Source organism: Brachycentrus maculatus, unplaced genomic scaffold (assembly GCF_059751285.1).
Source record: "Brachycentrus maculatus isolate JH-2025_06_01 unplaced genomic scaffold, ASM5975128v1 h1tg000293l, whole genome shotgun sequence".
In the NCBI taxonomy this organism is placed as follows: Eukaryota; Metazoa; Arthropoda; class Insecta; order Trichoptera; family Brachycentridae; genus Brachycentrus; species Brachycentrus maculatus.
Genome location: NW_028281044.1, coordinates 415,760 through 429,344, shown reverse-complemented (window position 1 = coordinate 429,344; position 13,585 = coordinate 415,760). Strand labels below are relative to the sequence as shown.

General features: G+C 35.8%; 1 protein-coding gene across 4 annotated transcripts in view; it reads left to right on the top strand.

Moving 5' to 3' along the window:
• dop (microtubule-associated serine/threonine (MAST) protein kinase dop) overlaps nucleotides 1-13,585 on the top strand; it is a 124,226-nt gene that overhangs the window by 46,232 nt on the left and 64,409 nt on the right. For all 4 annotated transcript variants that reach the window (XM_088267382.1, XM_088267384.1, XM_088267381.1 and 1 more), the window contains exons 3-7: nucleotides 2,668-2,736; nucleotides 4,168-4,316; nucleotides 6,022-6,100; nucleotides 8,328-8,476; nucleotides 13,164-13,289. In XM_088267382.1, coding sequence (XP_088123508.1) covers nucleotides 2,668-2,736; nucleotides 4,168-4,316; nucleotides 6,022-6,100; nucleotides 8,328-8,476; nucleotides 13,164-13,289 — 572 coding nt within the window. The remainder of the gene's footprint in view (nucleotides 1-2,667; nucleotides 2,737-4,167; nucleotides 4,317-6,021; nucleotides 6,101-8,327; nucleotides 8,477-13,163; nucleotides 13,290-13,585) is intronic.

Below are 13,585 nucleotides of genomic sequence, written 5' to 3'. Positions count from 1 at the left end.
TACGACTGTTTCGCGTGATCGAATTTACGCGCAACGTGTTCACGCACCGATCGAGAGCACTGATCCGAAAAAATATGGACAAAAGCACATCCAATCCAAGCCAATCGTCGTTTTAAAATGCTAACTGACGTGCCGGACGGTAAAATTCCGTGAACATTAGACAAATAGGGTATTATCACTTGGGAGAAATATCTAATTTAACATACTCAACCTATAAAGGATTGTGTAAGACTAATTATGGGTTTATAACAGCCGATGTTATCAATATTTTCATTCATCATTTTCTTTTGCAAAATTCGCCTTCGTAAAAACGTTGTTTTCGTATGTTGGTTAACGAATGACGTCACAGCAACGAATCCACACTACTACTATTACAGCTCTATAAAGCAGATACATAAAGGGATACGCCCCATAACACACCTTTAATGTTTCAACCTTCATATCTCCCTTAGTTCTCTAACTAGGTAGGTAGAATTGGTGAATGTTACACGTGTGTAAAGCGATCACTTAAACCAGCCTATGACGGTCGTCAGCCCCGTAAATGCCCACACTTCCATTTTCTTCTTCATCTTTGATGAGATGTCAAAAAATAATAATATTTACATTTTTACTTATGGATACCAGTCTACGTCAGATTTTTTTATTTGTCATAGTTTAAAACCAGTGACGTGGTAGGTACTTAAAAATATTTTTTTTTATACGATAACATGTTTTCGCCCTCCTATATTTAGTTTCGTGAATAAAATATTTCAATTAATTTTTTTTCTACTCAACGTTTACGCGGTTGCGATAAGAGGTAACCATTAGTAAACAATACAATCTACGCAATTTTTATGTTTTGTTTACATTTTTTTTACTGATATGACGAATTTTTACCCAATAGTACTTATCGCAATGATCAATGACGTATTTTATCGGCAAACAAGTATGGTATTTTCATTTTAATAATGTATGCAAAAAAAGGCCTGTGAATAATTTAATTTTGTTTTCAAAATTGACCTGAGTTTGAAATAATACTCGATTTAGTGAAATGCAACGCCATCTGTGGAAATGGAACGATTGTAACGGTTCGAAACTTGGCTAACGCTTTGCGCGTCATTCATAGATGGCAGTATTTAATTAATTATATTATTTACAAACACACCTCCAGCTTCACATCTCGTCATACGTGACTCGTATTACGCAGTCTTTTGAAACCACCGGATTTTAGTTGTTTTTTATGTGAATCTTTTTTGGCCATCAGTGTTTTGTTTTTCTGTTCATATTTGCCAATTTTCAAGTTTCTGTAATATTTTATTTTAAAATGTCGCAATTTACAGTATATATTTTTTTTAATATTATGAAGTCAAAAAAGTCAATTTACTCATTAGTGGTGAAATTCAAATTTGTGAACAAGTATTTGGACACACTCAAAATGTTGTAAATAATATAACTCAAAGTATTTTTTTTAAAATTTGTGTAACATTCAACATTCTGCCCATTATTTTTTTATTTATTTAATATGGTTACTAAAGTTTTTAATTTTCTAGACATTTCTTCTTTTAAAACCTTAAAATTTATAACGCAGTTCTCTTCTTTAAAGAGACTAAGCTCTTGTGCTTGGAGAGGGACTTTCACTTATTATTTATTTTTCATGTTTATTGGTAATATAATTTATTTTTATAATAATTTTTTTTTGTGTGTGTATTTTTTTTATATCTTAGATAAACATGTCGCTCACTCCTTTCAACAACGTCATATATCAAAAAACTTGATTTTTCAGTAGATCTTTTTAAAAGTTTAAAAATATTATAAAATGTATTAAAAATAAATATCAAGCCACTTTTTTTGACTTTTTAGGTCAGGTCTTTAACAGGTCTTTTTAGGTAAAACTTTAATGTTTTTTCTCCATTTGAAAAATATTTAGTATATTTAAAAAAATTATTAAACAATACCTTTTCTATAAAATGCAAAAACAACACTTTCTGCCCTAAAAATATGCCGCTTTTGCTGGGATATAGTACAATTTCTGGGCATTCCGAAAACATGCACAACTGAAAATTACCGATTTTTTATATATGACGTTGTTGAAAGGAGTGAGCGATATGCGTCATGTATGTGAGATATAGAATCCAAATACTTGATTATCTAAAAAAAATCATAATTTTTGAGTTGATACAGTTTGGATCTAGGTGTGCGATATATCTAGGAGTTCCAAAAATTCGAGTAGTGTGGTTGTCAATCATCCATGTTGAGATGTCTAAATAAATAATGGTCACAATATTGTTAATTTAATTTATTTTTAATTTATTTATTTTATACATACAAACATTTTTTTTTACTTAATGTATTACGCCTCTTTAGGCATGGCCCGTGTTGAGCCGAAATACTTACATGTTTATACAATTTTTATTTTATTTTATTATTATTTGTTTTTTTAAATATTAGATTATGTACATTACATACAATAGACACAATAACAATTTACAGTATAAACGTTTTACAATAAAATAATTACACCTGGACTTTAATTAAATCACTTTCTACCTTGTCCCTTCCAATGAGACAATTATATATGTATGATTTCCAAAAATTTGAGTGATTTATTTCCTCGAAAGTTTAAGTAACAACTTTTGTACTCTTTCAAGCTGTCCTGTCTGACGTTGTCTGTCTCCCTTTCTCTTACAGAAGGAGACATGCGTGCGGCGGCCGTCTCGCATGCACTCCCATGCAGCCCATCACCGACTGTCCCTGGTGGTAAGTGTATCTAGCGATTACTATTTCTTCACCGTCTTAGTCCTCATTGCAAGGGTTGTGGCCCTTGTGGAAGCAATGACTCTTCTCCAGTTATCTGCTTAACCACCCAGGTGCCAGCTGCTGCCTTAACTTGATCAGTCCATCGTGTGGGGATCTTCCTCTCCCTCTCTTCTCCTCCAGGATACAAATCACAACCAGTCTTTCCAGGCTATCTTCATTGCCACGCGCAACGTGTCCAAAGTACTGAAGAATCCGTTGTGTACAGACATTGGCCAGAGTCAAGCCATCCATCTACAGTAGGTATTTTTCAAGAAGTCAATCGTCCGATTACTGCCAAGCGTCGTAAAGAGGAATCTGAAAAATTTATGATGGTCAAAATTTATGAGGAACTTAATCAACCGAGTGGATGGATTGGAATGACGAAGTTTGGTACTGAACAAAAAATAGGGGAATGTAAAATATCCTCTGTATTTGAATTTTAGTCATTTGTTCATTTATATTTCATCAAGCGCATAATTATAAATTAGGACAGTCACAAAACGGATTCAAGAAATATTAATTTAATATTGGTCGGGGTATTTTATGATGTAATTTAAAAAAAAAATTTTCACTGGTACAAACACCATCTTAATACTCTTTTTTGTTTCATCATACTTCTATACAGAGTTGAATCGTGGACCCTCAAAGTCAGCACTGAACCGACTAGAGGCATTCCAAATGTGGCTGCATCGTGGAATGCTACGCATTCCATGGACCCATATGGTCAGCAGCGCAAATGTGCTCCAAAGAGCAAGAGCAGGAGACAGTTGCTGACTGATATCAAGGTCCGGAAGATGTCCCATATGAGGCATATGCTGAGAGGAGAGAAGTACGAGCTATTGCTCTTCTTCTTCTAACCCTTATCCGCACCCAATGGTTTATAGGGCACTGCATCATATAAATGCAGTGGTATCTTGATTGTTAAACACATGAAGGAAAGTTGATCAGCCCTCCGCTTCTAGGGTAATATGAAATGAAGATTACAGTGAAAAATCACTCGTATATTTATTTGACTCCCCCTGGGAATCGAACTCAGGACTCCAGTATGATAGCCAAGCGTGTTGATCATTACACCACGGGTGCGGACTATTACGAGCTATTGAACCTAATCCTTATAGGCAAAATAGAGGGTTGACGAAGTGTGGGCAGAAGGCAGATCTCTTGGCTCCGGAATATACGATATGGGACGGGGATTAGGACCATCGAGGCATTGTTTAGAGCTGCCCAAGACAAGGACATTTACTCTCAAGTGATAGTCGACATCAGGAAAACCTGACATGACATGAACAGAAGAAGAAAATTTCATCATATACGTACAAATTACAAGAATGCACCCTCTCTGAGTTTTCCCGTGCCGAGATTTTCGATTATGCTTGTGTAATTTGTTTCTAGGTGGGCGGGACTTCGCCTCTCCGTTGCGGGAGCCCCCTGGAGTCTCCCCGCGCGCCCCCGGCCACCGTGGGGCCCCCGCACCCGCTGCATCCCCTCCACCACCAGCCCCTGCCGGGAGGAGTGCCCATAAGAAGAGCCAAGGACCTATTGTGAGTCGCTAACGAAGCAAAACAGGAACCGTGATAGGGACTGTTGACACATTTCATACGGGTGTTTTTTACGCCTGCGGACTGCTGGCGATGGGATTTGATAATTTTGTATATATAATTATGACCTTAACAAAGAGACAAAGAGATTGGTACATAAAATGTGTCGGGTTGTGGTCCCGTGGTTAGTGTCGCGGACTCTTGATTTAGAGTTTCTCGGTTCAAACCCACTCTACCACAATTTGAAACGTATTTCTTATAATGAGCAGCTTAGGCTCACAGAAATCGTATGAAATTGCAGTATTTTTGTAAATATATATATATATATATATATATATATATATATATATATATATATATATATATATATATATATATATATATATATTTAAAAAAAAATATAAATTCATATTAAAACATTAAATATGTAATCTGACCTGGAAAGGAAGCCGGCGCAGAAGTAAAAATACCCTTCCCGCCCTTGAGCATCTATCGACCGAATGGGGAAAAAAATAATACTTTTCTCGTCCTTAGTATGTTCATTTCAAATGAACCGTTTTTAAAAAAAACCTCTTAATTTTATCATACATATCTATCACTCCTTTCAACGTCATAAATAAAAAAACTTGATTTTTCAGCAGATCGTTTTCAAAGTTTGAAAATGTAATACAATGTATTAAAAATAAATATCAAGCCACTAATTGAACTTTTTACTGTGCAACTGATCTTTTTAGGTAAATGCTGAATGTTTTTTCTCCATTTGAAAAATATTTAGTATATTCAAGAAAATAATTAAACAATACCTTTTCTTCAAAATGCAAAAATAACACTTTCTGCCCTGTAGCAGGTAAATATTAAGTTAAAAATATGCCCCTTTTGCTGGGATAAAGTACATTTTCTGGGCATTCCGAAAACATGTACAACTGGAAATTGACGATTTTTGATTTATGACGATTTTAAAAGTGAGTGATATAAGAAATGTATGCAATTTTAGCATACATTCAAAAAAATATCTCAACACTAAAACGGTTAATATTTATACTGAGTATTAAGTTTTTTGTTTGTTCGGAAAATACTTGCATGATTGATTAAATATCAATATCAGGTTTGAAAATTTTATAAAAATTAATTGTTACTGCATGTTTGGATGCTAATGGAAGCCGAGAGTTTCAATACTGTAAAGTAATGAATATTACCACTTGTTCCAATGACTAGAGTAATTTATTTATTTATTGAACGGCTGAAGCCTTTAAGATAATACATATATACAGTATCTAATATAAAAATAAAAATCACACTAATGAATACACTAATAGAGAAACAAAAAGTCTCGTAACAAATAGTCTTATAACATAAAATCATAATAAAAAATAAAATAAAAAACAAATAGTAAGCACTGGTAAATACACGGCTCCTTCAAACACTGTCGGCGAGCAGTAAGAAAGAGTGAAACACAACATTTAAATTTATCCTTTAGAACATGGAGAAGAAATGCTGAGAAAGTACAGATTTCAAGGAGGATAACAATATATTAAATAAATCTATACTTTCAAAAGCATTGGCTAACATGTGAAGCCGCGGAATCGGAGAGAACATGGCATAGTTTGCATTATGTACAAATATTGCGAATACAGATTTTTGCATAGTATTATTTGCCTAGTATTTATGCTAATATTATCCCGGATTACTTTATTCCCTCTTTTCCCAGATGCGATGGAAGGCGATGGTCTGTGGCGTCTCTTCCTTCATCTGGGTACGGGACCACTCCGGGCAGTTCCAGCCTATCGGTAAGTAGTCTATGGTCATTTGTGACCTACAGTACTAATGTGTAAAGGCAACTAGCCGTAACTCAAGTTGCGGCTGTTTGGCGTTACACGGCTCAAAGCATTCTTATAACTGGCCTCTGTCATATTTAATCACATATTTTGCTTTATCTCTTTCCTTTACCGAGGTGTAATTATTTTATTGTAAAACCTTTGTGCTGTAAATTGTTATTGTATCTATTGTATGTAATGTATACAATCTAATAATTAAAAAAAAAAAAACAAATAAAAAAAAAAATTGTAATAACATCTAAGTACATTCAAGCTCAACACAAGCCATGCCTAAATAGCCGTAATACATATAGTAATTGACAATAAAACCAATTGATAAGTATTCAACATGGTTTATTTAAGAAAAAAAAGACAATTGATTACTATTTTAAATTTTTATTGTAAAAAATATCAAATTTGGAGCGTAATTCAAACGATGAATGCGATAAAATGATGATAGAGAAACGATCAATTCGTTCTATTTTTGTATGAAATGAATCCGGGCTAGAAGAAATAAACGACACATCTGGGAAAACGATTATTCGAGGAACGATACATAGAGGTTTCACTGTATATAATTAGTATAATTTTTTTTTTAAATAAGACCCACCAAGCCACCTTAACACATTGTAGTCGGGCGCTTCGAACAATAGACTCTAGCCTATAGCGGGTGTTTTTCGCGATTAGCGCAAAAATATATCGCTTTCTTAAAATTGACACAATTTCTAAACCAAATAATATTTTCGATTGAAGTTTTCGAAGAAATCATATATGACATTTGATCATCAAAAATAAATTATAATCATAATTTTTAATTAAGTATTCCGTATTTCACAATTTTAGAAGCATTGTAAACTATAAAAAATAGTCTTCCCCTCCGAGGTATCATTCCCTATACAATGCTAATATAATCAAATAATAACATACCAAACAGTAAACAAAACAGTGCGAGCGGTATGAAAAATAGTCCAATACGTGAAATGGCTCAAACTAAACTTGTGATTGAGATCGCATAAAAACTCTAGATTTCTGGGGATGCCTTTACAAGCGACACACTAGCCAATCTGGACAAGACATCTCAAAAAACGTCAACAGACTGTCGCCTAGCACCCAGGTAGCAGATTACCCTTCAACGCGTTTTATTTCACGCTGATAACAAACCCGTATATTGCCGCTTCCCGCCGATAACCGACAGTCGACAAAAACGGCATTTGCCATGTCCCGCAGTTGACTGACAGTCCGCGAAAAACGGCAAATGCCGTGTCCCGCCGACAACGTGTTAAATGTCTTATCAGTGGAGTTCTTTTTGCATATTTTTTTATATTATTTTTATCTATTTCAACATTTATTTTTCTAGTATGTAACAGTCGTTTATGTGACAAATTGTTTTGAAAATCTATTGTTATTGATAGTGATGATTTTTATTATAATAATAATAATAATAATAATCTTGGATGATTTATATAGCGCCATTTCCGTAAAAAACTACCTCAAGGGCGCTTATACAGGTATGGGTTATGATATGAATATGATAATGAGAGAAAATTAAAAAAATGTATAAATGAAAAACGTCGTCAATCGGCTGAGTCTGAAGGCAGGAAAGTGGAGCCGCCGTATTGTTGCGCTTTCTTCTCGGTCTTCTTGGGCTGGAGCATGACCAAGATGTTGGACAGTATATTTTTAATTCAAACCCTTATCCGCACCCCAATGGTGCATAGGGCACTGCTTCATATAAACGCAGTGTTATCTTGATCGTTTACACATGAAGGAAAGGTGATCAGCCCTCCGCTTCAGGTACCAGTCCAGGGTAATATTGAATAAATATAAGAGTGAAAAAATCACTTTTATTTATTTGACCCCCCCTGGGAATCGAACCCGGGACCTCCAGAACGGTAGCCGAGCGAGCTGACCATTACACTACGGAGGCGAACAAAAAATTAAGCAATTTTAAAATTATTCAGTACTAACTCTTCATTATTTTATTATTGGTCCATTTTTTAGCTCTCTTATCTTCATCTTCTCTCAAAACCCTCTTATTCTCAAAAACAATATATCGATTGTTCCACTTCCATATTTACTGTTCACTCTTGGGACCATGAACCCTTGGTTGTGTGTGAAGCGCCTATCACAGTTGTGTACTAAAGAATTTTTAAACTTTTTTACTAGATTTGGAAATTTTCATATGCTTTGTTTCTTCCAGTCGCAGTGCTCGTCGCAGGAGCGGCTGCATCAGATGGCGATGGGGGCCGTGGAGGAGGGAATCCGGGGAGCGGGTGGACGGCGCCATAGCCCCGCACCCGCCCACCCCGCCCGCTGCGCGCACTGCTCAGCTGCACACACCAACATCAGGTATGTTACTGATCTGAAATATTCTTCAACATATTCTCGGTGATCATTGTAGCAGTCTAGCCAAACAACGCTTCATATGAAAAAGAAAGAGAATGAGTTGAATTCACATCGCTCATGGATAAATAATATTCTGGCACCTGTCAAGAAACATACCGTCTGCCATAAGCAAAGTTTAGTATTGCGTGTATTGCTGTTTAGTTCAACATATCTGTAAAAAATCAAACGTTTAAGACTATATTTAAAAAAAATATAAAAACTCACTCCAACCTAAACTCCATACCGAGGAATATTTTTTTATTCATTTAATTTACTTTGTTATAATTTGTTTATAAAATGTATGTGCGCCTCCGTAATGTAATGGTCAGCACGCTCGGCTACCGTTCTGGAGGTCCCGGGTTCGATTCCCAAGGGGGGTAAAATAAATATAAATGATTTTTTCACTGTCATATTTATTCAATATCACCCTGGACTGGTACCTGAAGCGGAGGGCTGATCACCTTTCCTTTATATGTAAACGATCAAGATAACACTGCGTTTATATGACGCAGTGCCCTATGCACCATTGGGGTGCGGATAAGGGTTTTATTTATTATTATATATAATTTGTTTTGTTTATAAATATTTAAAAAAAATTGTAAAACGAACTCCCTCTCTAAACACAAGTATCTACTTTATTAGAGAGGTAGAAATGTTATATTTTCAATATTTTGTATATTTACCAACTATTTTGTATATTTAAATATGTATTTTATAAAAAAAACACTCCTCGCCTCCTTACGATACCAAAAACTTCCACAGACTCCGTACACCATATAAAAATGTGATGAACCGGATCCACGCGGCTCGCATAACCGTATGTGTTTTCACAAAACATTCCCCGTACGCGGCTGACATAACCGTATGTGTTTTCACTTTGCTCCAAGTTTCGAACCTCAGTTCAACTTGGAGGGATTTTTTCATGGTGTAGAACTTTGGATAAAATAATACGTCAATCCTCGGCCTTATGACATCTGTTGAAATATCTGACCAATAATTTGTAACATCACAAGGATAAATAAAATAGCAGATCCCTGATTTTTCTTGCGGTCGGTAATTAGTCCGCGCCATGATCATGCCCTATATCTGTCTCACTCTCGACGCTACGCATCGCCAGTGGGTAAGAGTGACACACGATGCGTGCTTTGATTTATTTATGTTACGATCTTATTTGTTTATATGTATTACGATATATTTCAAGAATTATGTGACACAAGTGTATTATAGAGTACCAAAAAGGCACAATGAATCCCATTGAACGTTTTTGTTTAGGAAAATAAATCGTTTCTTAACTAAATACATGATAAAAGTAATCATTTAAAAAACGGCGAAATACCGTCGCGCACGGGCGTCTCTCAGGAACAAAGTTAACGCGGTTAAAAGGTTAAAAAAAAATGGGAAAAAACTCCTTAATGTCGCTTTTATTGAGCATTTATTTTATGCAATCTCTCAGAAGAATGTGCGACAAAATGATATATGATAGATGTTCAAATAGTGAAATAAGGAAGGAATGCAAAGCTAAGACAAGCATTATCGATAAAATTAAGAAAGGTGTGTGGAGATGGTTTGGACATGTAGAACGAATGAGTGAGGAAAGAACAGTAAAACAAATTTATGAGGCGAATGTAATCGGAAAAAGGAGCAGAGAAAGACCGAGTAAAAGTTGGCACGATCAAGTATGCCAAATACTTGAAAGTGGTCAGGTTAGGAGTCGAAACAATCGGCGGGTATGTATGAGGAGATGCATGAACGTGGAGGGGGCGAAGAACGTTTGCAAAGACAGAGTGGTATGGTGTTCTATTCTCTCTGCCTACCCCTGCGGGGAAGCGGCGTGATTGTTAGTTAGTTAGTGAGTTGTTATTGAGGATTGCGCAGCGAATATATCCTCTCCGGGCGACAACATTTTGAGGAAGTTTTTGGAACTATAACCGAACTATGAGTATTTCAATGTTTTAGAATTAGTACATAAACCCTGACGATGACAAGGATCTTGTCGAAACCGGTTGGAATAAGTGTACCAATAAATAGTGGTTAAAACATAGTTTTTTTTTTATTTATAAAGTTTGAACTCAATTTATTTATTAACCGTAATATTTTATTTTTTGTCGTTATTTAAATTTGACATATCGCTCACTCCTTTCAAGAATGTCATAAATCAAAAAACTTGATTTTCAGGAGAACGTTTTTAAAGTTTAAAAATATAATATAATGTATTAAAAATAAATATCAAGCCACTTACTGAACTTTTTACTGTGCAACAGATCTTTTTAGGTAAAACCTGAAGGTTTTTTCTCCATTTAAAAAATATTAAGTTTTTAAAAAAAAATAAAAAAACAGTACCTTTTCTTTAAAATGCAAAAACAACACTTTCTGCTCTGTAGCGGGTAAATATTATGATAAAAATATGCCTCTTTTGCTGGGATATAGTACATTTTCTGGGCATTCCGAAAACATGCACAACTAAAAATTGACGATTTTTGATTTATGACGTTCTTGAAAGGAGTGAGCGATATGCACTTCACATATTTACCGTTGAATTACTTTTGATGATTTTGTCCTTGGGAATGTCAATCATGTTGCAATACAGTGATGTAAACGAATATTTTGCATTTCAACTGTACTGTTTAATTTATTTTATACCAGCATTCATAATATTTTCATTCATAAATGATAAAATGATACATGCTACTTTTCTGTAATCATAATATAGAGTAACGATAATATTGTGCATTCTACTAATCGTTTTTAATTGACACAAATTCAAAAATAAATGAATTAAATCGTTTGTTTTTTACCACTCGAGTATTATATTTATTTTTAACGACTAGTTATGCGTTTTCATTTACAATTTAATCATGTCTTATCACATAGTCAATGCCGAAACTTCTCCTTCTTTTTCTAGATCCTAAGGATCTGTTTGTGCCTCCGCTTGTAGCTTTTGGGATGTTGATTCCCAGCTGTCTTTCTACCTTTTTGGAGGTCTGCCTGGGGGTCTGCGTCCTTCGGGGATTCCTTGAAGTGCGATACGTGAAAGTCTGTCATCTGACATTCTGTTTACATGATCATTCCAGTATCGCCTTCGTTGTCGTCCCCGCCTCACGATATCCTCCGTCTCACACATGCTCCGGATGTCGGTATTTCTTACTCGGTCGCGCAATATGTTTCCGGTTATGGATCGGAGAGTCTTCTCGGAGGTTCGAAGTCGAGATTTTGTTCTAGAAGTATCAAGCTGAAATAATAAAAAAAATATTTTTAAAGACATCGTAGTGTATATATTTTTTTAAATTTGAAAGCCCATGCCTACTGTCCATGAAATATCCAAGCCAAAATAATGGTGCATGACAAGGTGGGATGGTGACGGCTTGTAGTGGCCATATGCTCCACTTAGGGAGCAAACATGGATGAAGTAAAGATTTGCAGGATTTCTCTATACTCACATCTTGAAGGCCTATTTTTCCTTTTAAGTCTTTTGCATTTCACAATATGATTAAAAGTACAAAAAAATATATATTAAAACAAAAAAAGATCCCACAAAGGCATGGCCCATGTGGGGGCAAACATTATTATTTTATTATTATCAGAAATAAAATTAGATGAAAGGCCTTTACTTTTCAGCGGTCAGACCTACTTGCTTTTATTAAAATTTTTACAAAAATGTTAGTAATATTAGTATATAACCACTTACCAAGATTTTTATGTCTACCGGTTTCAAGACGTACCCGTGTCTTCGTCAGGACAATCACTACCGCAGCATGCAAACAATACTACCCGTCACTACCATAGCACTATTTCAATCAATCAATCAAACCCTTATCCGCACCCCAATGGTGCATAGGGCACTGCATCATATAAACGCTGTGTTATCTTGATCGTTAATACATGAAGGAAAGGTGATCAGCCCTCCGCTTCAGGTACCAGTCTAGGGTAATATTGAATAAATGTTACAGTGAAAAAATCACCTATATAACCCGGGACCTCCAGAACGGTAGCCGAGCGTGCTGACCATTACACTACGGAGGCGGACTGTAGCACTATTTACACACTTAAAACTATACAGAATGTTTAACACATGCGATTTTGATCGACCCGAAGACCAACATGCACTAGGGATATGAGTCACAATGCGACGGGTTTATATACTCGTAGGTTGAAAGGAGTGGGCGGGGTTTGAATTGGATATTGACGAATCTTGCTTAACCGATGTTGAATCAAATAATGGACTATAAGTAAAATTTATAAAAACTAACTAACCATCACGCCGCTTCCCCACAGCGGTAGGCAGAGAGAATAGAATGCCACACCACTCTGTCCTTGCAAACATTCTTCGCCTCTTCCATGTACATGCATCTCCTCATACATACCCGCCGATTGTTTCGACTCCTTACCTGACAACTTTCAAGTATTTGGCATACTTGATCGTGCCAAGTTTTTCTCGGTCTTCCTCTGCTCCTTTTTCCAATTACATTCGCCTCATAAATTTGTTTTACCATTCTTTCCTCACCCATTCGTTCTACATGTCCAAACCATCTCAACACACCTTTCTTAATTGTATCAATAATGCTTGTCTCAGCTTTGCATTCCTTCCTTATTTCACTTGAATTAGACCTACTTCACTTGTTTTATGATTGGGTATTTATGATTGTGTTTTCAGTGGGTCGCAGGGCTCTGGCATCAACCAGTGGCAGTCGCTCTCGGACTCCGGGGGCTCGGGCAGCGGGGGCGCCGGCACGGATTCACCGCAGAGCCCATTCAGAAGACCGAGAAGCAGAAGCTTAAGGTGAGACCTTTTTCTTTTTTTTAACCCTTAATGTTATTTCCCTTCAGTTCCTTGGATATCAAATTACCAATGAAGGAACTTGCGAAAGAGATATCAGCCGTCATATCGCCATCGCCAAAAGTTCCGCGTCTAAGCTAGACAAAATCTTGAAAGACCGGGGTGTGAGTAACAATACTAAGATTAAGCTTGTCATGAGTTTGGTCTACTCCATTTTTCTCTATGCTGCTGAAACATGGACCATAAACTTTGGCGCTTGACACACATAAGAATTGACGCTTTTAAAATGTGGTGTTGGA